This window comes from Dermochelys coriacea, chromosome 5 (genome assembly GCF_009764565.3).
Source record: "Dermochelys coriacea isolate rDerCor1 chromosome 5, rDerCor1.pri.v4, whole genome shotgun sequence".
Lineage (NCBI taxonomy): Eukaryota > Metazoa > Chordata > Testudines > Dermochelyidae > Dermochelys > Dermochelys coriacea.
This window is the reverse complement of record NC_050072.1, coordinates 31,409,181-31,433,060: the sequence shown is the minus strand read 5'-3', so window position 1 is coordinate 31,433,060 and position 23,880 is coordinate 31,409,181. Positions and strand designations below refer to the sequence as shown.

Genomic DNA, 23,880 nt, shown 5'->3' with positions numbered 1-23,880 from the left:
AAGATGTTGATCTTTGGCCAAGCTCTGTGCCCTCTGTGTAAGAGGATCTGGACTTGGTTCAAAGGAAATTGTAGATGGTCAGCACCCTTCAGGAACCAGGACTTTATTTGTATAAAAGCTTGTGAAACTACAGGTATTTTTCTTATTCATGTAACCATCTACTTTTTTTTTTAATCTTGCTTCAGTTATATCCTGGGAGTTAACCCAGCTTACTATATGTTGGATTCAAAGTAATTAATATGTTCTGATATACTGAAGGACCAGATTATTCCTATGCAAGGAAAAACTTGCACAGGGACAGGACACTCCAGGGTTTTCATGACACTGAATTTCCATCACAATGTTCCATTTGATGGGTCTGGCTTCTGGGAATGGTTGGGATTAAGACCCACCAACCCAGGGGGTATCCCAAGATCTGTGAGAAAATTCCATAGATCTTGAGATATCCATGGAGAGAGTGGGAATTCACACAAAACGCTCAGTGTCTGAAACGATTTGCTTTAACTCTCATCAGGAGGTGTGTATGTGTGATGCCACAAGGTGCAGCCATCAACCACCCCTAACACGTATGCCCAGACCCTCAGATCCCAAGCTCTGCAGACTTGGAGTGGATGGACTTAGATGAGATTGGGTGATAGAAGGGAGCATCTTTCAGAGCCACTACTATCCTCTTCTGCCCATCCTGTCCAGGGTCTGTCAATTTTGCTTCCAGTTGTTCATTTTAGTGGAAGACTTCAGCTGCCTATATTTGAGGGAGTTTTGTATGCAGAGAGAAAAGAAAATATACTCTCTGGGGGTGGTAGAACTCCCTGCAGATTCTGCCCTTTAAAGTAGATTTTGCAGATTGGGTATATAGATCTGGCTGAGGCATGCATTTCTAGAGTCAGAAAAATATTACCAAACTTGGTCAGCGTTCAACCCATGTACATGGCTATTTATGGGACTCTAGTTAAGTGTCTTGGGGTCTGTCCTGCAGTCTGTTCCACTGGACCCCACTAGAATGAATTTCCAACTAATTTCTTTTTTTAAAATAGCATTATTTATCAAACAAAAATTACATGGATATTGTCTCTATGTGGCATACATATATTATTTTACAAAGTTTACCATACTTTCTTGACCAGACATAATATAACCATAAACATAGACTGGGGAAATAACTATAATTAGCGTCTTATGAAGAATAAACAATCTTTTAAATCATCTGCTTAACGTGCAGAGTCCAAGCATCTTAGCGAATATGTCTGTGACAAAGAAACACACCAGGCACAATACAGAGGTCCAGTAATTATTATATATTATTACATAATGGAGCTTGTAGCATGAGTAAAGCAAGGGGCTAAAAAATGGTGTGAAAGCCCATGCATCATGTTCACTGGCAGACATGTCATGAAATGCTGCCATGTGCATGTTGCTTAAGCAATTCTGTTGTCACAGACAGGATGTGGCAGTCATGCCTAGTGGGTGGAACCAGTTAGGCCTAGTGGGTAGGGCTAGAGAAGGAATTGGAAGCCAGGAACCAAAGCCAAGGTGCAGGCATGAGAGCAGAGTCTGTCATAGCAGCCATGTGAGGATCCACCTCATTGCACAGATAAGTCTGGAGGGGACACCAAGAAGTTAAGTAGTGCACCTCGACCAGTCAGAGACTCTGGAAGCACTACCAATCAGTCCCTCCATCGACTGTCACAAATCCTGTGGCATTTGGCTCCACAAGGATCACAGCCTGGCAATTGCTGGTCTGCTGTGGCTGGCAACACAGAGGCTGTTACTCAGGGACCAGCAGATGCAGGTTCCTCCCTTTGGATCCTCATATCTATTCTATTGCATTCTCTAACTCTTGGAGCCTGGAAGGAATAAAGAATATAGAGTTTGTATGCCACATTTGAAAACTATTTTTATGGATCACAACAATCCATTCATTGATTTTTGCACCAGAAGTTCACAAGGAAATTTCATAAATCTACAGGATGTGCCAAATCCAGGTGGCTTTAGCTGCATATATACCACTGGCTTCAAGAGTAAGAGAAGTGGCATTTTGCCCAATATCCTTAATAACAATCATCCCTAGCTCTCAGCTTTTCATCAGTCGATCTCAAGCCACTTTCAAAGAAGGTCAGTATCATTATCCCCATTTTACAGATGGGGCAATTGAGGAACAGAGAGGTGAAGTTACTTGCCCAAGGTCATCCAGCACACTAGTAGCAGCCAGGAATAGAACTCAGGTATCCTGAGTCCCAGTCCAGTGCTCTATCCCCTAGTCACACCAGTTTAAGTGGTGCATTTTACATTTGTCTATTTAAAAACACATATAAAACACTAACATGAGCCAGATAATTATGATATAGGGGGTCCAGGACTTATTCTGCACTCTCCTCCCCAGCTCCCCTCTGGAACAAAAATTCAATTTTTTTTCACACTTTTTGAGATCTATTACCTTCTTAGTATGTGCAGTCAGCTGCCATCAATGGCAGTTTTGCATGCATATTGAAAGAATAGATCATTTAAAATTGGTTCAATCTCAGACAGCAGCAAAGAAATCTGTTAAGCTTTCTGTCCAAACCATGTCCCTTTTGGATATCTGTCATTGCAAATTCAGAAGACCTGTGGATCTGGTAACCTGCACTTTTTGGAAGATGGTACAATATTGGTGAATGATGATGTAATGTCAGAGACTGCTAGCAGTTCCTGAAATACTTAAGAATACTATCAGGGACTTTAACTGAAAATGTAAGTGAACTGGAGGAGTGGAGAGAGCATTTACAAAATATAAATGTCCTAGAACTTTTTTAAGGAAACTATTTTTCATTTCAGTAAAACAGTTTTTATTTTAATTTAAACATCCCCTTTCAGTGTTTGCAACTTCCACATTGCAGCACTGTGCTAGTGCATGAGAACTGAAAAGCAAAATTGCCAACTGGCCAAATCCTACTCCCACAGAAACTAATGGGAGTTTTACTATTGACTCCAGTAGGATCATTACTGGACCAGAGGACTGAATAGAAAAAGTGAGTCATCTCTTTTCATTGTCCTTGCTGAGTGAATTGCAAACAGAATCTTGGATTTTTAAAATTCTTTCAGTTTTATCCATCGAAGATGCTCCTAGTAATACAGTTACGCAATATATATGATTTTAAAGCTAACGATCTCCCTTTAACGCTCTATGTTTCCATTACAATACCGCAGTATGGATCTAGGGCAGAGTCAGGCCTTGATTAACTCAATTTTGTTTATTTCAGACTTGCTGTTTGCGTGTGTTTTCATGGTTATGACTGAATTAGAAATTCAAGTTCTTTTTGGAAGATAAATGCAAACACAAGTTGAACTCTGTTAAAACTCTTAATATAGCCCTTGCTCATACACATGGAATTGTGTCAGTTACTCAGCTGAAGATTTTAAGCATGTGCAACAACTCAAGGGTTGCTCAAGTGTTACAAAAGGTAATATTACCCAGGCAATCATCTATATTGCAATAGGCAATGTATACAGCAATGAGCAACTACAGTCTACTGGATTGAGAATGGGTCTAGAAATGAACATATGTAGGTTCTTTTCCCATCTCTACCACTTACTCACTGTGGATTAAATCCACTCATGTGCAGAGGGCCTGTGTCCAAGGTCTTTGTATCACTTAAAACCCAATTAAGTGGGTCTTAAAGGGTGCATTGTCGGTCTTATGCATAGGAATGAGTTTCACCCTGTGTGAACTTGAGCAAGTCACTTAATTTCTTTATACAGTTGAACCTCAGAGTTATGAACACCAGAGTTATGGACTGACCAGTCAACCACACACCTCATTTGGAACTGGAAGTAGGCAATCAGGCAGTAACAAACATACACACGCAAGCAAATACAGTACAGTACTGTTTTAAATGTAAACTACTAAAAAATAAAGGGAAAGTTTAAAAACAAAGATTTGACAAAGTAAGGAAACTATTTCTGTGTTTATTTCATTTAAATTAAGATGGTTAAAAGCAGCATTTTTCTTCTGCGTAGTAAAGTTTCAAAGCTGTATTAAGTCAATGTTCAGTTATAAACTTTTGAAAGAACAACCATAATGTTTTGTTCAGAGTTATGAACATTTCTGAGTTACAAACAACCTCCATTCCCGAGGTGTTTGTAACTCTGAGCTTCTACTATAACTCACACTCTATGGAAAATGGGAATAATAATGTTTGCTTGCCTTTGTAAAGCACTTTGAGATATGTGGGAAAGCACTATAGAAGGACAGAGATAATTTTTGTTATATTGCAGATTGCTCACAGGAAGACCATAATGGTGACCTGTCATAAACCTTAATTTGCATAAAATGCCACCGATTGCATCTGCCCTCGTTTATGGGAGTGCATCATTTGGTGTAAAGGTTTCAACAAGCATTGCTCTGTCTGACTGGCCTGCCTCACATTGAGACAGAGTATTGTATGTTGGGACTTGTGGATTCTACCTGTCATGCCACTTTTGTACAAGTGGGATTGGTCATATACTACGTTGCAGAACTCTGCAGCCTGCATTTGGCCTATAGACTGCATTGTTTGCATCATCACTGTCATGTAGCATTCTTTACATCATTTCTGGCAGCACTCTCTTTACAAATGACATCACTGAAAGAGACAAGCTTTCAAGCTCCACAGAGCTCTTCCTCAGACAAGTTTCTTACCTAAAACAACCTTTCAGGGTTACCTGAAGAAAAGAGCTCTGTGGAGCTTGAAAGTTTGTCTCTTTCACCAACAGAAGTTGATCCAATAATAGATATTACCTCACCCACCTTGTCTCATATCCTGGGACCAAGATGGTGAAAACACTGCAAATTTAAAGACATAGAAGTTACTTACAGCACCAAGTAAAGATGACAGTTTGAGGGAAATCAAAAGTAGATTTGAGTAGAAATCAAGAAATCAAGATGACAGTTTGAGGGAATTCAAAAGTAGAGCCTAGTATGTCCATCCTTTAGATACTCCTGCAATTCAAGAATGAAATTTTATTTAACTACAGGAATATTTGCAATTCATACTGTAAAAAAAGATCTCTACTGATCAAAAAAAAATGCAATACAACCGTGGGAAGCTAGTAGATTGTTATGAATATTTCCAGTTAAAATTCTTGTATGTACTTCATTTCCCCCAACATTCTTAGGAAAGTTGATCTGCTGAAACAGCACCCTGAAAAATGTTTTCTACTCATTGCATAAGTTTTTGAAAAGGGGGGTTGCTTTGTTTCAGTGTGGATGAGTCAATGTTACTGAATGTTTGAGAATGCTGCTTAGTAAGCTATGTGAAAATCGTAAAGAGCTTGGAGGCAAGAAAGAAACAGTTTTAGAGGTAGTAGGTACCACTTCTAGTGTAGGACCTGTACTGAAGTTAGTTCCTTTTCAAACTTAGCAGTGGAACAATTAATAAAGGAACCCATTAAGGTCTGATTGTTGCTGCTAAAAAGGAAGGTTGAATTTCAGTCCTTTGAAGTAACTGAGAATGATTCAGGCCTCATTACAGAGATATAATCTACATTCATACATTTATGTTAGTGATTCAAATCTATTGGGACAGATTGAATTCCGTTAAATAGTGCATCTTTCCTGTGGAACTTTTCTCAGGCTTTCTCAGGCTAACCTAAGAGGTGACCTAACAATACAAAGTAATGGGGTATTTAGGGATTCAACTGTGCTATAAAAGAAAGGCTATACAGAAAGTAGAAAAAGGAATGAGATATAATCTAAAAAGCTATGTCAGCTTTTCATTTGGGCTCTGTTTTGTAAATGCCCTCCCTGTCATCACACAGTATAGAAAAGGACTCTATCTGTTGTAGTGGTTTTAAGTACTGCACTAAGTATTGCACCTGCCAGAACCAGATTTAATATGAAACTTCTAAAGTTGCAATTTTTATTTTTCATTCATGCAACCAAGCAGAAGTTACAAATAAGTCTAAGTAGAATTTCTCACGTGAGCAGAAAATTCAGATGTGAGGCTTTAAATAATATTTTAAGTAAAGCCTTTTTAGCTTCCTGTGATATTTTCTCTTCCCAGTGCAGAGAAACGCTAAAAAAAATTGTTGCACTTTGTGACATTTGTTAGCACAAAGGGCTATAATTTGATGGTTTCATCACATGTACAATTTAAAAGACATGTATTTTTAATTACTTGGCATTTTAAATTTTTTGAATCAGCTGAACTTTTGGCTGAAACACAAATCCCTCAGAAACCCTATACCGTATCTTTCAGACATTGTGGGTAACGCAGGTATAAAACTATGAGCTAGAAAATTGAAATTAACATTGTGGCCACATTAAAGTTGTTAGCCATTCATTATAGAATAAACTTTTTCTTTTTCTTTTCTCTTTAAGATTAGTAACTGCAAAAATAAATCCTAAATCAAATTAAGCCTGAAAATTTTCTGAAGTCTTTACCACAGTGAAAATATGAAGAATACATTTTCTGAAGTAACATAAACATCATCATAAAACATATTGATTCCAGCATTAAATGGTTCCATTTTTAAGGTTGTTTAAATGTCTTCCGCAGAAGCTAAGCACATAAATTTAAGAGCTGACTCTTTTGCAACTGAGTAAACATCAAAAAATTGGAGAAAATCATTTCTAATTTTCTACTGTGAAGTTAACAATATACTAAAGAGCCCAGCCTAATGAATCAATCTAATTTTATAACTATTTGTCTTTTATGTATTTTCTGCTGTTCAAAGTAAGATTGATTCCAAATGCACAATATAATGGCAGAGGCTGTTTTTCCCATTGCATTCTATTGATCCGCATTATTTCCCTTTGACTATGCCTGTTTCAGACAAGTTCCATGCTTATGCACAGGATAACCCATTCTGTTTCCACATAATGTCAGTTTCCCTCTGTAATCTAGTCTCTTACTTAATAATGGTTCGTTACCTTGCATTTTATACGGATTATTTTACATCAGTGAATGCTGAGGCACAGTTTAATGTCTTGTGTACCGACTGTCCTTAAGCACGAGCAGGGGCACTCCCTGGCCCCTTATTAAGCTATAACAACTTAGTACATCACACAGGGTTGCCTGTTAAGTGTCGGTTTAAAAAAAACCCACAGAAAACCATTCAGACCGATTTTATGAGGAAAATTTTGCAATCCACATAAAAGCCCCTTTTGCTTTGAAGTCCGACGCGTGATTCAGTCAATGACTCATGTTAATAATTAGAAATCATAGGTCATTTAGATCCCCGATTTCATTTGAGACCAGGAGGGTGAGGGGAGATAAATCTTGAGAGGCTTAAAAGGAAGAGCAAGCTAAAGTGTGAACTTTGTATTTCAGCGACGGAAGCGAGAAATCAATGATACATTAAAGGGGGGGCGAGACCTCCATGGAAGCTGGCAGAGGGGAAGGAAAGGGAGCTAATTATGTGTCTTCCCTTTTACTCTCCTTGACCAACATATAATCTTACTTTTCAGGGCTTGTCTTCACTATGTTCTTCTAACCGGTCTGGCCCCCGATCCCTTCTCTAGCCCAGGAAGGGGGGGTGGGGGAAGTCAGCACAGCGACAAGCTCCAGGTGGTTCTCTCAAGCACTTCACTGCCAAAAAAAAAATCAAATCAAATCAAATCCTGCGCTAGAAAACAAGCATTAAAGAAGAAGAAAGAAGAAGAAGAAGAAGGAAAGAAGGGGGGTTCCCTAGAGGGGATTGGTTCAGCCTGGAAGACAGGGAAATTAGTAAAGCACGAGTCTCCAAGCCATGCTGGTGGCCAGCACTCGGAGGAGAAGAACGCTTTCGGAGCAATTAGGAGCGAGCTGAAGGCTGCTTGCCGCGGCTTCTGCCGCAGACGGGGAGGAAGTTCCGTCCGGAGGCTCCCTCCACAGCAGGCATTTGCTCACTCCAGCTGCAAAAGGGTTTCAGATGTCCCACCGCTGCCTGACCCCCTGCAAATAAGGGTTGACCACCAGAGGCACATCCCACCTCTTGCTTGTAATCACTGACATACACCGAGGCTACAGCTTCCAACCTGTTTACAACCAGACGGGGGAGAGAAGTTGGGATTTCTCTCTCTCTTTCTCTCTCTGGAATTTTTTTTTTTTTTTTTTTTTGGTACTTTCTGGAGGATTCAAAGCAAAACAAAGAAACTGCCTCCTCTGGGCTGTCAGTGAGAAGGGACGAGTTGTACAACAGGCTTGCGCTTTGCCAAGGAAAGGGGGTGGGGAAATCAGAAGAAGGTGCAAAAGCCATCAAGTGTGTGGGGGGGGGGAGGGGGGAGGGTGTGTGGGCTTGGGGCAAGAAACCCCCCTCCAGTACCCCCCCCCCTTGGGTTCTAGTCGTTATTTATTGTTGCTATCGTTGTTCACTCTGCTGTCATCTATTTTTCAGACCTTTCTGCATCTAAGATGGTAAAGAAAGGAGGGAGGAAGAGAACGAAATAACCACGGGGAAGCCTCAGACCAGGTTGGGGCGGGGGGGGTGAGAGTACAAGGAGAGAGGATTAAGCACCATCACCACCACCACCAACACACACAAACCCCACCAACTTTCTTCCGTGAGGGAGGACTCGAAGGATTAAAAAGGCAGCAACTTCTGAGGCGATTTGTCCCGAGTTATGGATGTTGGTGCACTCACTTCAGGCCAGATCAGAGCTCAGGGGGCTCTAACCAGAAGCAGCAGCCACCAGCTCTCCACTTGCCTTTTACCAGCTTTTACCCTTCCAGTATGTTTCTTCTGATGAGACATTTTCCAGCGCCCAGCGTTTCAGTACAATGTGCAAATGGATACTGACAAATGGTGCCTCAGCCTTTTCCCACCTGCCTCGCTGCGGCGGCTGCTGCCTCTTCCTGCTGCTCTTCTTGGTGTCTTCTGGGTCTGTCATCTGCCAGGACATGCGGTCCCCAGAGGCCACCAACGCGTCTTCTTCATCCTCCTCCTCCTCCTCCTCCTCCTCCTCCTCTTCATCCTTCTCCTCTCCTGCCAGTGCGGGGAGGCACGTGCGGAGCTACAATCACCTCCAGGGAGATGTGCGCTGGAGGAAGCTCTACTCCTACAACAAGTATTTTCTCAAGATTGAGAAGAACGGCAAGGTCAGCGGGACCAAGAAGGAGAACTGCCCGGACAGTAAGTACTGCCCCCCGCACCCCCTAAAACCTGAGCGCCCAGAGGGAGCCCAATCAATATCACGCCCCCTCGCTCCCCAGAAAAGCCCTCCACAACCAAGACAGTCACCCCGCGACCATTGCATCTCGCTTGCTCACATGCCGCCCCCCGCCATCCAAGCTTTTAGTTCTCAAGAGCACTTGCTTGGGAAGGTGACAGAGAGAGAGAGAGAGAGAGAGAGAGGTAGGGTGGTGTCTCTTTGGACTCTGCTCGCTGCATCCTTCTCCTATCTGCACATCTCATCTCTCTCCAGAAATTTGTTTTGCAAATGGTTTGAGTGAACACAATTGGTTTCCTGGGCTGGTAGAAAAGCAAATTAGAAAGATTTGTCAAAGGGGCGGGGGGGGGGGAGAGAGAGAGAGAGAGAGAGAGAGTATTTTCTACTGAGTCTGAAAACAATTATCCCCTGTCATTAGAATGGTTTGATGTGAATTCTGGTTTAAAACAATACATTGATTCCCCACCTCCCTTTAAGCCCCACAAGATTTATCTACTTCTCTCTCGCCCCCCGCCCCCGCCCCCCAATCCTTCCACTCCCCATCCCGTGAAAAGTGTTTTTCTGGTTTTGATTTCTGTCCCTGCATGTTGCTGCGTTTTGAGTGATTGCAGCCCATGAAGCTAACTTTTAAGGCACCAGCGCTGCTATTTGTCTTTGCCCTGCCTTCTCTCTGGTAACATGATGCTCCTGTCTGCGTTGTCAATAGCATATGTGCTGCTTTGTGGTGTCCTGTTGTCCTCTTTTCTTCGGAAAGCTCTCAGATTGCAGCACTGCTATACTACCACTGCATCGTAAACATCTGGGGCTGTACTCATACGGACCTCACACACATTTCATTGTCATCCTTTTTTAAAGAAGAAATATTTTCAAAGTAAAAGTCACCAGGCTGTTTCAATGGCTGTAGTTTACCCCGTAGAGTGAACGTTTCTCTAATATTAATTAGGCTTCTAGTAATATGGTGACTCTGGTAATATATTTTTGGTAGTCAGTCTTGAGAAATGTAATTTTTGGGCAGGCAAGAAAATGAATAATCTCAAGTGTGTGTGGGGGGAGGGAACTGTAGGAAATCACAATATATTGTAGTGTACTTTTAAATGCAGACATCTCTGTGTTGAAAAGGTAGCCCCTGCTATACCAATGTTTGAGACAGCTACTTTATTTGATCTTACGGGTGAAGAGCAGCTGGTTGGTCTTAGGTTGTTTTTGTAAATCCAGATATACCTAGGGATATATGCCCTGCTAAATTAAAAAATAAATGAGAGCTGCTTGAAACAGTAAGTAAAGAACAGAGTGTGGTTTGGCAGGATGCCATGTTATATATTAAAAAAGAGATTACAATTAATTCTCCAGTACTTGCATTCTTTCTTTACACCTCCATAATATGCAGTTTTTTTCATTTGAGTTCTTGTGTCATTGCTTCCACTTGCTACAACTAGCAACTTATTTTCATATTTTATATTATCACAAGTGTTAATTCTGCAGTGTTAAACCTATGTTTGTAATGCTTTAGGTGTCAAAGCAGATTGGCTTTACCATGTTGTCTTTTAATTTTCATAGAAAATAGTTTTATGACATACAATCATATGCTGAAGACTTCATTTTGATGGGTTAGCCTGTACTTAGCTGTTACCATTATTGTACCATGTTTCTTAATAGAGCAGAGTACTGTGTTTCTCAGAAATGTGTTTCTAAATGTGTATTCCTCTACTTGTTAAGTAAATAGGTTTTGTGTGAGCATATTGCTTCAGGAAGCAAATGGGAAGTACTCAGGGCCTGATTCTGCAGACATTTATGCAGGCAAGTAACTTTACTCTGATGAGTAGTCCTATTTTAATCAGTACAACTATTCATTTGGATAAAGAGTAGCAGCCGTGTTATTATGTATTCGCAAAAAGAAAAGGAGTACTTGTGGCACCTTAGAGACTAACAAATTTATTAGAGCATAAGATTTCGTGAGCTACAGCTCACTTCATCGGATGCATCCGATGAAGTGAGCTGTAGCTCACGAAAGCTTATGCTCTAATAAATTTGTTAGTCTCTAAGGTGCCACAAGTACTCCTTTTCCATTTGGATAAAGTTACCTACATGTGTAAGTGCCTACAGGATGGGTCTCTAACTGAGGAAAGAGAATAAAGGGAAACACAAACATACACATGATCAGAGCTTCAATCCTACAGTCCTTAGGTAGGAGCAACTCCCCTTAATCCATCTGGCATTATGCCTAGGTCTTTTTGTTTTTCACCCAACACATAATAAAATTAGAAAGTAGTTAATATTCTTGCTGACATTTCATAGATATTTTCAGATTTGCAGAATGTTTGTCCGCAGAGCCAAAAATTAAATAAAACATGGATTTGTTTACCTGTTTTCCCCCTATGCACATAAGAACTTCAGAACGGCCATACTGGGTCAGACCAATGGTCCATCTAGCTCAGTATCCTGTCTTCCAACAGTGGCCAATGCCAGGTGCTTTAGAGGGAATGAACAAAACAGGTAATCATCAAGTGTTGTAAGTTAAGCATTAATTCAGAATTACAAAATAAATTATAGCTTGTTGTCAGCAAAGTTTACATAAAGTAAATGAAGGGCACAGTTTCTTCAAAATGAAAAACTTGAGTGCTTAAATGAAGTCAGTTATTTAAAGCAGAGTATTGGAATACCTTTAAAAAGCAAACCCATCTGGATATATACTATTTTAGTAAGTATTTAAGTTTTTGCTATCAGATCAAAAAGTGTGAAACATCTATACTATTCTTTAACTACATATCAATGCAAATTAAAATGTCTTCATGAAAGCGCACAACTGTGTTAAATTATCTCAACCTATGTTGCCTTGTATTTCAAGAACATCCATATCAAAATGTTGTAAGTGAAAAGCATAGATTCTGCGAATCATAATTTAACATGTGGCTATGTAATCAGAACACCATAATCTCCAGATGGACTGAATCAGTGGAAGTATTTCTTATCATCATTAAGATATTGTCTAAATGTGTAATTACATGTGAATAAACTCCTGCCATACCTAAGGGGTAAGTCATCTAACGAGCCCATCAAATTGTAGCCTGTTAAATATTAGGGTGTTTAACCTCTGAAATAAGTTCCTCATCCAAAATCATATTTACCTAAACAAATAATGATTGTTATTGACACACAGGGCTTTATTTTTTAAATATGTTAATCTGGGGAGTAATTTCTTTCACTCAGATGATAATGTTTAAAATCCAGTTATACTACAAAAATGCTATCTACGGGGCTGCAAGCTTCTGATATGCTGTGTAATTAGACAACAGTTTTACTGGAAGCTTGCCAGTGAAATGCTATGAAGTAAAAGAAACAGTGAGAGAAAGTCAAGATAAACCTTCAGAAAGTACAATACAATTTCCAGTTCCTAAAATGGCTCAAGAAGCGTTCATCGCTTTGCTCTATAAATACTATATAGTATGCACTAAATAAAGGTTTACTTTGGCAGATGTTTTCCAACTTGATTACACCAGAACTGTTACCTCAGCCTTTACATACCTCCAGGATAACAGGAACGGGTGAATTATGACTATTCTGTAAGAAGTCTGGGGGAGCTTTCATAATTTATCATAGCTGGAGTATATCTGTCACTAGATATACATAGGATAGTTTAGGTTTTGTTTTATTATTCTTTACATCTAGAGCTTTGCCCTTGAAACTCTACCACTCAGCACTAATTCTTACCTCAGTGTTGCAGCTGCAAGGTCCTCTTGCTACAGCTCCTGATAAGTCCATTTCTAGAAGTGAATAAAACAGCTGTAGTGTTCTCCAGTGACTGTGAGCATGTGTGAAACAAAAGCCTTGAGTAATTACAAAAGTATTGCCTATAACTTGACATCTGAGATGGCTAAGAAGAATTTTGAGCTTTTAGCATATGTAAAGATAGAGGCATTGCTGTGTGTAGACATGTGGCCCAGTTGCACCTTCCTGGAATTAGTGGGATTGGGCAGGTCTAATGGAGAGTGAATTTTGGCTCATATAATTTATGATGAGTTGGCTAAGGTAAATATACATTAAATCTTTTTAGTATTACACTGTCAAAAACAATAAAAAATGGACTACAGAGGGAACTGCCTGAAGGCCTTGAAGTATGCAAGATATGAATGTTAATAGGGATAGCAGTAACAAGGGCAGAGGGTAAAATATGAACTGTGTAGTTATTAAGTTCTGCAACCAGAATAAGGATTGCAGAATTGGACCGATTATTTATGTATGTATTTATGTATTGAATGAAATCTATGGGCCTGATCCAAAGCTCATTGAAATCAATGGAAGATTTCCCATTCACTCCCATGGATTTTTACTTGCAGTAAGGCTCTATGTGCACAGTGCTGTACAAAACATACTGTAGGAGGTGGCACAGCCACTACCACAGAGAGTTTACACTCAAATTAGGCTGACGCCATAAGGGTAGATTCTGAGCTAGTGTGAACTGATGCAGCTATATTTAAATCAATGGAATCACACTGATTTATAGCAGATGAGATTTTATCTTCTAGTATACCTACTTATTGACTTCAGTGGGCCCTTGTAGTCTTTTCATTGACTTCAGTGAACTTTGGATCAGATATATAATGCACAAAAAGAAAAGGAGTACTTGTGGCACCTTAGAGACTAACAAATTTATTAGAGCATAAGCCTTCGTGAGCTACAGCTCAAAGTGAGCTGTAGCTCATGAAAGCTTATGCTCTAATAAATTTGTTAGTCTCTAAGGTGCCACAAGTACTCCTTTTCTTTTTGCGAATACAGACTAACACGGCTGCTACTCTGAAACCTGTCATAATGCACAAAGAAAATTTACATCAAAGTCACCTATGTTAACAGTGGCACATTAGATTAAGGATACATGACTATTTAAGAAAAATCTACTAATTTCATTGTCTCTTGCAATTGTTTACGCTGACAGCCAATGTTTAACTGTTCCCAGGTGTAATAAAACTATTTAATTTGATTGTAAATAACAGTGAGATAGCTGCAATAAGATCAGATGTACAACTTTAAATAGAAGACTAGAACATTGAGCAAACAGTGCTGTCTTAATACTGGATATTATTAAAACAGACTGTATGAGATCACTTTAACTTTTTCAGAGTTGGTTTAGTATATTAAACAGTATTTTTTTAAAATGAAAGACTGCTTTCCAGGCTCATGTATTTCCCTTGTGTCACTTTTTACAAAAAGAGTTACTACATGTTGTTGACAGTTTAAAATTTTTTAAAAAATATTGACCTCAGGAAATCATATACTGCCTCCTAATAAATATTTTTGTTTCCCGGGAAAGAAATCTATACATTTTTATTACTTAACTGGTAACTCATTTAAGTCTAGTTTGTTCCTGGAGTTCAGTTACATAATTTATAACCATCAGCATACAAGCACAGACGCTTGGGATTTATTTATATGGAAGGAATTGTATTATTTAATGTCTACATGACACTCTCCTGTTACCTTGACTGCATTCCCACCATGTGGACCCTCCACACTGATAGTGTAGTATCATCATAAATTTCTTAAAATTTACAGTTGTAAGAAGTCTTTTTTTTGTCTTAATAAATCTGATTTATAGCCACTTGCAAAAGAAGACTAAAACAGCATTAGGTGGGATCACCCTGACAACCTACGAAGAATATGAGCCCAAGGACAAGTAAGCTTACATATCCCACACTGCTATTTCAAGAAGATGATTCTGTAGTCTTGAGTTGGTAAGGACCGTAGAATGTGGCTCAAGGCAGTATGAAACTTCTCAAGCACATTCCACTATAGTGTAAGAATCTCTATCTTGAAAGAAGGCATTTTAAAATGTTTTCAGATGCCCTTCTTAAGTCTCCAATTTTATGTGCCCAATCCAACTCCCATTAAAGTCAGTGGGAGTTTTGTCAGTGATTTCACTGGGAGTTGGATCAGGTCCTGTAGGAATAAAGTTTTCACTCATCTACAGAGCCTTACATTTTGAAAGAAAGCTTATATTTGCAAGCAATGTCTTTCCACCCTTTGTGTTTTCTCAAGATAAGCTATTGGTGGTTTCCAATTATTTTTATCACATTGAAGATTCGTGAATGTTAAACACAAACAGGGTAGAACCTCCTTCATGTGAGTGCTAATGGAAAAAAAAATCTTTTCTGAACCACAATATTGTGTTTTTCCTCAAAAGTTTTCTGGCTGAGGAGCTGGAAATGGTGTCAACAAAGTCAGTAGAGAGATTAAGCAGCCACTATGGGAGTTGTTCTAGGGTCTATCCATTTTTTTCTTAAGCTTGTCTCAGAGTCTTTAATTACTCAAAAAGATGTATTGAAGTAAAATTACAGCTTACACACAAATCTAATGTCATCAATATTCTGCGCAGTTGCAGCAAGAAGTGGAGTGTTAAAGTGCGTTATTCCAGGGTATTTTTTAAAATTTCTAAATTTTAAAATTATTTCTAAAGACTTTTATGATCTCGTTTGCCTTTAAAATAGTACAAATGTTCCTTATAGTTATACAATTCCAAAATTTGTCCACATTAATAGCCGATAGTATCTTGTTGAAATTAAATGAAAAATTGGCATCACTCACTCCAGGATATGAAAAACAACTTCTTTGATGTGTAATTTACAAATGGACTCTGTACCAATATACTTTAATTTCTATGTTGGCATATGCACTATTATTACAAGTCAGACTATGCATGGCTAACAAAGAGATTATCCTTCTCTTACCCCAAAGATATATTTAGTGCAAAAGGCTCTTCAATATTTTAATGTCTAAGGCTCCTTATTCAGATGCTTGAATAAATGGTATTTATTACTTGGTTTTGTGGACTGGGAAAATCATTTTCTCACAGTACTAGTTGTCTTTGTTGCTAGTGCCAACTCACTGTAATGAGCAAAGATGCTTTACAATATAGAATAAAGAAGAAATCAGACAGAAAACATGCTATTCAAAACTTTAAGAAGAAATCAACCTTTTTCCTCGAAAGCCATCTCTGTCTATAAACACCAGAATCTTAAAGGAAAAAAGTGTGTACACTTTCATCATTGAATGGATTATTAAAACTGAATTAATTCTTTGAGGGGGTACAGTTTCACACAAATGTGAGTTTCAATTAATTTAAATGTGGGCCAGGTCACATGCAAAACAATAGCTTTAAAGGCACTCATTTTGTTTTTAAATCAGGTCACTTTTGTTCTTTCTTTGAACATTCTGTTCTAATTGGAACCGTAAATCAAAGAAAACACTTAAAGTATATTCCCATGTAAGGTGGAGAACTGGACAATGCCTTTTTACTGCTACTAACACGTGCATCCAATTATTGCTTGATAGATTCATAGTGTAAGTAGTAAAGCATTACCTTATTTTATAGTTAGGCTAATAATTCTTTAGCCTATCTCCTTCCATGTTTAGCTCTAAATAATCTGTCAATATTGTATATCTTCTGTGATTAAAGAGGAATTTTCACACACAGGGGCAAGCTTCAAAAATTAAAACATGCTGAAACAAAAAGCTGTTTAATTTCTTCATCACTTTCCACATGGTGTTTCTCTTGATGCTTGTACAGTAGATGCTTGTTTGCAGCAACAATTTGGAAGAGCAACTGCTGCTTACCAGCAACATTTCCTCTGGGAACATTTTCCCTAACGTGAAGTGTCCACTCAGCAACATAGCCACCACACAAGAGCAACATTTGTGAGATTGCATCATTTTTGTGTGTGGCAAAAACAGACAAAATGCCAAGAAGTCTCTCACTGAAAGAAAAAGTACAGATTATCCAAGACTGTCCAACTCCAGGGGATACTCAAAAACAAGTTGCAATCAAGTGGGAATTGCACAGGTTGGTTGCATGCAGAATATTGAAGCAGAATAACTTTTAGCTAAATATGAAGACGGACAGTCGGATAGCTGCCATAAGAGTGGGCATGAAGGAAAAGCCCCTAATGTCGACCAGGTTCTCTTTATATGGTTCAAGGAGAAGAGGGCACAGGGAGCACTGCTTGCTGGACCCACAATCAAGGAAAAAGCCCTTCAACTTGCTGCTTTACTTGGATTAAACAATTTTAAGGCAAGTGACGGTTGGTTTGCCAGATGGAAGAAACGCTTCAATGTCACTTTCAAAGAAGAACACGGCAAAAAACAGTGGGTGGACAAACCAGCGGCTTAGCAGTGACAGTACGAAAAACTTCCTCACATTCTTGAAAAGTTTTCCCCATTGACATCTACAGTGCTAATGAAGCAGGACTTTATCTGAAAGGTTCTGTGACAGAGGACATGTAGAAAAATAAAAAGCAAGAAGGAGGGAAAGCTTCAAATGACAGGGTAACTGGAAGGGAATGACAAATGCCCACTGTTCATGATGGGGAAGGTAAAATTACCTAGATGCTTTCCGAAGGATTTCAGGAAACTTCCCCTCAGTTATGTCAGTTCAGCGACTGGTTGGGATACAGGTGAAATTTTCATCAGCTGGCTAAAAAAGTGGGATCATCAGCTTCGCTCTCAGAACCCTAGGAAATGCCTCTTCCTGGATAACTGCTTTGCACACCCCAAGGAGTGGTTCTCACAAACATTCAGCTTGAATTCTTACCCCCCCCCAACACTACATCTTTGATGCAACCTATGGATCAAGATGTGATTAAGAACATGAAGGGACTTTACTAATCAAAAATCGCAAACTGGATTATTGTTGCTCTTAATGCGGACCCTAACATAGATGTTCAGACAGTCTTAAAAATTGTAAATTTGCTAGAGTGCATTCATCTTGTTGCTGAGGCATGGCAAGATGTAAAGCTGACAACAATTTCCAATTTTCAGGAAAGGCAAATATGTTGTGCTAGCGGAAGGTGTGCTAGACAAGGATATTGAAGAGTTTGACGACTCCCTGAACCAGGACCGGCTCTAGGCACCAGCAAAGCAAGCACATTCTTGGGGCAGCACAATTCCAGGGGTGGCATTCTGGCCACCCTTTTTTGCTTGGACAGTTGCGCTCTCTGAGCTTGGCGTGGCCAAAAACCTAGAGCCGGCCCTGCCCTGAACGATGTTCCACTTCTGGGTCAACATGGAAAAAGAGGACTAGATGAGGATTTGCTCATGTTTGGAGAGCTAACCAATGAAGAATTACTGAGTGCTGCTGCAAGGCCAGAGAAATAAGCTTGTGTTGAGGAAACATTTTGTAATCGAAGAGATAATCAAGAGAGTGAGATTGTCAGAGGTGGACCTTCATCAAAATCAAATTCCAAGCTGTTGGAGGTTTCGAACACACTTAGGAACTTTTTACAGCTAGAAGGATTTGGTGACAGGGTCTACAGGTCTCTTTGGGACATTGAATCCCATCTTCAAAACAAAAATGTGACTGAGAAGAAGCCGAGCAAATTAACCGAGTTCTGTCACCAGAAATGAGTGAGTTTATCCATTCTTAATTTACAATTTGATACTCCCTGTATCAATAGAATACACTTTTTGATGTGGAATAGTACTTTCATTTAGGTTATTACAGTATTACTACTTATTTGCGTAGCAGACACCCTCATCCAGGGTGACTTATAGTGCATACAAAGTATTACAGTTAAGTGCGAGTACAAAAAATGTTTACAAGGAAGAGCAAGAGGTTGTGTGTGTTGTCATGGTTGATGTTTGATCTTAAAACATAACTTATAAAAGTATCAAGTTTTATTTTTAACTCCATTAATACCACTTTTTGATTCAACATGGTAGTAGGCTACAAATGCAGAATATGTGTAAAATGTACAGTACATATATTAATGTAATACTGTAGCAATAATAATAAACATACATCACATTGTTGTCATTATAGATTGCTAGCATGTACTGTAGCTGTTTTACGTATCAAAAAAAGCAGACTGCCTTTGGTCAGATGACACTCCCCATAACAGCAACAGCCTCTTCAGAGCAATATAGAAAAAGAGCACAGATATGTTGCTACTTACGAGTATCTACTCTAATGAGTGATTTTTCTCTTTTGCCTTCATTTAGCAATGTTGAAAATCTCATTGGGTAAAATCCTACTGAAGGGACTGGAGATGTTCTTAGTTTAAGTGCATAGGTGCTGGAACTAGGGGTGCTGAGTGTGCTGCCGCATTCCCTGGCTTGAAGTGGTTTCCATTATATACAGTTTGGTTCAATGGCTCTCAGCACCCCCATTATACAAACTGTTCCAGCACTCCTGTTGAAATGTATTATTCCCTATTCATCATCACACTGGGGGCTCAGAGGGATATTGCCATGGAATGATCAAACAGTCTCAAGAAGACAGTGTAGAACCTGGGGAAAGGTAATATTTTTGTAGCCCCCCCCACACACACAAACACAAACTTTGCAGCTGCAGACTCTGTATGTGTGGAGGGCAAGGGACACATAGCCAGCGCAGGGCATGGAATGTGCATTCACGAGGAAGGTTTGTTGCAGATAAGGCATGTCACTTTTTTAACTGCACAAATACGCAGCTCAGTCTGAGTCTCCTAAAGCTTCTGGAAACATCTAGTGCATAGTGGACATGCTCAAAGGATTAACACAGATATTGTATAGTCAGTTTCATACTAACTGAATTGAGCTAAATCTTTATAAATCAGGTGTAAACCAATGTAAGTGTGTCCACATTGGGGTTTAGACGGGTTTAATTAAATTGAAGTAAAAAATTATTTTAGTTAAACTAGTGCGATTTTTGGGTGTAGACAAGGCTAAGGTTTTGAGAAGGATTCTGGAAACATTTTGATGTACACTCAGAATGATCTGAGGCTCAATGCAGGAGTTAGTGGAACACCAAGAGACCCCGGTCAACGTTGGCTGGGATCAAACTTGGGACCTCTGGAACTTAGTGCATGAGCCTTTACTGCATGAGCTAGAAGATTAATGTTGCGTAGCCAAGGCTGTAGCAGACTCATCCATCTCTAGCTGGTTTAGGTGCCACTAGAGGGGGACAGAGTGCCACACCAAGCAAGTAATGTATGGATTACATTAGCACAGTCACTCAGATTCTTATAATATAACTGTCTTTATAAATTAAAAGTATGCGAGCTACTGTGCTAATTAGACACCACCCTCATCCTGAATGTGTGAAGTCACAAACCCACAAAGGACGTGTACAATTTCTTAGAGTAATGTGTCTGAAATTGTTTCACTGCAGCTTCTGTACATGCCACCCAGTGGTAACCAGTATTTATGTAGTCTCTGGTCCTTCCACACACAACGGGGAATTAGATTGTTCCCCTCCCCCAGAATCTTTGACAACATGCACTATTGCCATATCCTCCTATCTGTAGCTGATGTCACAACTTCAGTATTCTGAGTCCTGGTGAGATGAAATACACTGAAATACACAGTTTAAACACACTGCCCTAGAAGTTATCAGTTACGTAGAGCATTCACAATAAAAAATCTTTGTTAGAAGAGTTAAGGTGCAATGTAGCCAGCACTCCAAAGATATTAAACTTTCTTTACAACAGTCTACTAATTTTTAGAAAAACGAACAAACTTGGAAATACTGTGTGAAAATGAAGAGTAAAGCCTGTTCCCCACTGCCACAGAACCCATATCACTCACTATCAACCCATACACACAACTTTAACACTGTCCCATTGTTTTTGTCTGTACTGGAAATATTCTGTATGCTGTTGTGATTGTGTATTGTTTAGTAAAGGGTAGTAAAGTTTTCAAAAGAAGCACAATCCTTCAGTACACTAAGTTATGTCAGAGTTCTGCAAAGTTTCTGACAGGTTAATATGATGGTGGAGTAGAAGAATCTTTTTTTATAAATGATCTGTCTAGTATTATGAAATATCTTTATTCTGTAAGCCTTACTCGTTTGTATATTCAGCTATTTAAACGACATGTGTATCAACTATGATATATATTTGTAGTGAGTAGTGAAGTAGTATGTTAGTCTTCTAATGTATGGAAAATGGATCAGTTTAATAGGAAATGGAAGTTTAAGGCCCTGTGGAGGGAAGACTTTACCTGCAATTCTGGGCTGCTGGAAGTGCCAGGAATGGATTCCAGCACTGAGTGCAAGGAGCTTTTCCTTTCCTATGCTTTCAGTGACACCCCCTTTCCCCCGCTGGGTCCAAGCAGCATGGTGCAGGTAGCTGTCTGATTCAAATGCAGAGAGCAGAAGAGCCATACCTGGGGAGGAGGGCCAGCATAGATTTGGACAAGGAGCTTGGGGGTGGGAGAGACTGACTGAAGGCCTGTGAAGGAGAGATTGAAACGGAACTAGGAGACAGAGACTAGGACTGATAGAGCAAGGAGACTGGGTCTGGGAGCGGGTGGGGGAGACTTGGACAGGCTGAGCAAAGAGACTGGGAGGGACTGAGAGTGAGTGAGCATGGGAGAAACAGATTGGATAGGAACCTGGGCAAGGAAATTGGGACTGGGAACTAGTTGGCTGGGAGACCATCCTTTCTCTTCCTGCAATCCCCTGCCTCATTCACTACAGCCTTCCAGGTTCTGCAACAAATGAAGCAGTGGGCTTACAAATACCAGTCTCCTTCACTATATAACCAAGCTTCATCCCCAGGGCGGATCCATCCTCTACACTGATTGAGGCACGATCCTGTGGAAAAAAACATTTATATGATGATACAATTAGAGACTGTGTCATAATGCATGTGTACAAAGGGGTAGAATTAAGGTTGCTTAGGCAATCTTAATTTAGGCATTTTTTAACTTTTGAGTGCTTGACTTTGCAACCTTAGTGGTGTTCTTTTAACTTAGTTTTTTGTATGTAGTTTAGAGAGAGACCGAGGGGAAGACTTCAATATACTGTTTTATTACATAATGTGCATTTATTATTTCAGTCCTTCGAACAGTTAATCAAGATTCCCATCTAAGTACACAAACTGCCAGGAGGTTTATTTCTTTTCAGATCATTCTAAAGATGAGATGAAGTTAGAGGTCACAGGAGGTGAATAATAGCTTTCAATGCAAATACATTTAACTCCAGACTTCAATATCATTGACTTCTGAGGAAGTAAACAACAAGGGATTTACTGCCTCATCAAATGACCATTTTTAGGCAATCATGAGCCAAGATTTTCTTTTTGTATATAACCATACGGTTTGATTTTTTTTTCATGGTATGATTTATGTTTTCATACAAGTATTTTGGATATAATAAAATGATGTTGGGGAAAGGGAAACGAAGATCTTTGAAAGTGAGGGAAATTGCCCTAAAGTATCAAATAAAACTTGGTAACCTCTCTAACTGCTTCTGCTTCTACTCTCAAACCCGGGAGGATTGCAAGCAATTCTTCCTAGAAAATACTGAACTGCTCAATAATAATTTCCAACACTCTTAAATGCTTTTCATTTAAAACAGCACAAACACACAACCCTACAAAGTTTCACAGCTTCACTCATTCATTCAATGCACTGTGCAGATCATTCAGTTACATTGCATAGCACAAACTAACAATACATGCACTCTCTTTAGTCAAAATCAGTGCAATACATTGATTTATTGATTTATAGGATCAGCTTCTTGTAGTAGCTGGACACAAATACAAACATTAAAAATATAATAGCCAGTGATCAAAATGGGTCCTATCTTTATAACAAACAGACCCAAATCTGTTTACACAGAACAACAGTGTTACATTCATGACAGACAAGGTGCTAAGCATCAGAAATGATTGTATCTTAAAGACCTAAATTTGGGATGTTTCAAGACTAGATCTTGTGAGGATATACAATAATAGATCTTAATTCTGTGGGTTGGGCCTCTCTGTAATTATTATAAAACATTTCTATAAAAACATTCATTATAGACGCTTTAGAAAATAAGCCATGAGCACAGCTTCTTTCTGTTCCCTTTCCCTATACTCCTATATGTTTTAGTCACAGGAATTTGATCATGACATCAATTTTTGGCAATGTTAGGCTATTTGAAAGCGCTCTACACCTCCTTGAAGTACTAAATATATCTTAGAGTTGGGGTATCCCTTTTTTTCATGATTGTCATCATGCCTTTGTCATCCTAGGGCTTTATTCTTTTGCCTGAATTTGTCACAATTGAATTTACTTTTACACACACGCCCTGTATTTGCCTTCTCTTGTGGCACTTACGGTATAATTCTTCTTTGAAATGACAGTCCTCTAGTTTATAACTATCCAACTGCAGTGAAAACACTTACAATAAGGTTATTCAGTCTGACACTTGGCTAATATGACATTAATCTGGTGTACATCACTCTTGGTCATTTCTTCTACTTCTCTTACTTCAGTCTTCATTAAAATAGACATATCTGCAGCTGGAAAATATGGAAGATCAACTTCTGTTTCTCTATGTCTTCATGTCTCAGACCACAAACCAAACAATCCATCCAGATTTGCTCAAAATATACCATGCTTGCTTAATGTCTATAGTTCTACCAGACAGGCACTTATGGACTCAGCATGTTGCTGATTCTGCTTATGCAACAGGAAATGTTTTGCTATGATAAGAGGATTTGGAGACAAAGACCTTTGTAAAATACCTATAATAAGCTCTTTGAAACTTTTCTCTTTTGACTTCATTGGTTTTGTGAGTGTATACAATAATAGATCATACAGGTAAACAGGGGTGTTAGCTTTTGTATCTGCTATGCTATTAGCATAATAAAACTTGCTCTAGTCTTTCAACATATAATTCATCATAGCGATCCAACCTACATAGGCTCAGAAAGATCTTGAGTGCTGCTTGAAATAAAATATTACAAAATTGCTGCTTCACTGACTAAGGAAGTGTCCACAGCAATCGCTTATCCCAGAATCCCATCCATATTGCCAGTTTA

The 23,880-nt window shown here is 39.1% G+C and overlaps 1 protein-coding gene across 1 annotated transcript in view; it reads left to right on the top strand.

Annotated features, from left to right (window-relative positions):
* Positions 1 to 7,454: 7,454 nt before the first annotated feature.
* Positions 7,455 to 23,880, top strand: part of FGF10 (fibroblast growth factor 10) — an 80,554-nt gene continuing 64,128 nt past the window's right edge. The window contains exons 1-2 of the mRNA XM_038401192.2: positions 7,455 to 8,180; positions 8,332 to 9,066. Coding sequence (XP_038257120.1) covers positions 8,715 to 9,066 — 352 coding nt within the window. The 5' untranslated portion in view covers positions 7,455 to 8,180; positions 8,332 to 8,714. The remainder of the gene's footprint in view (positions 8,181 to 8,331; positions 9,067 to 23,880) is intronic.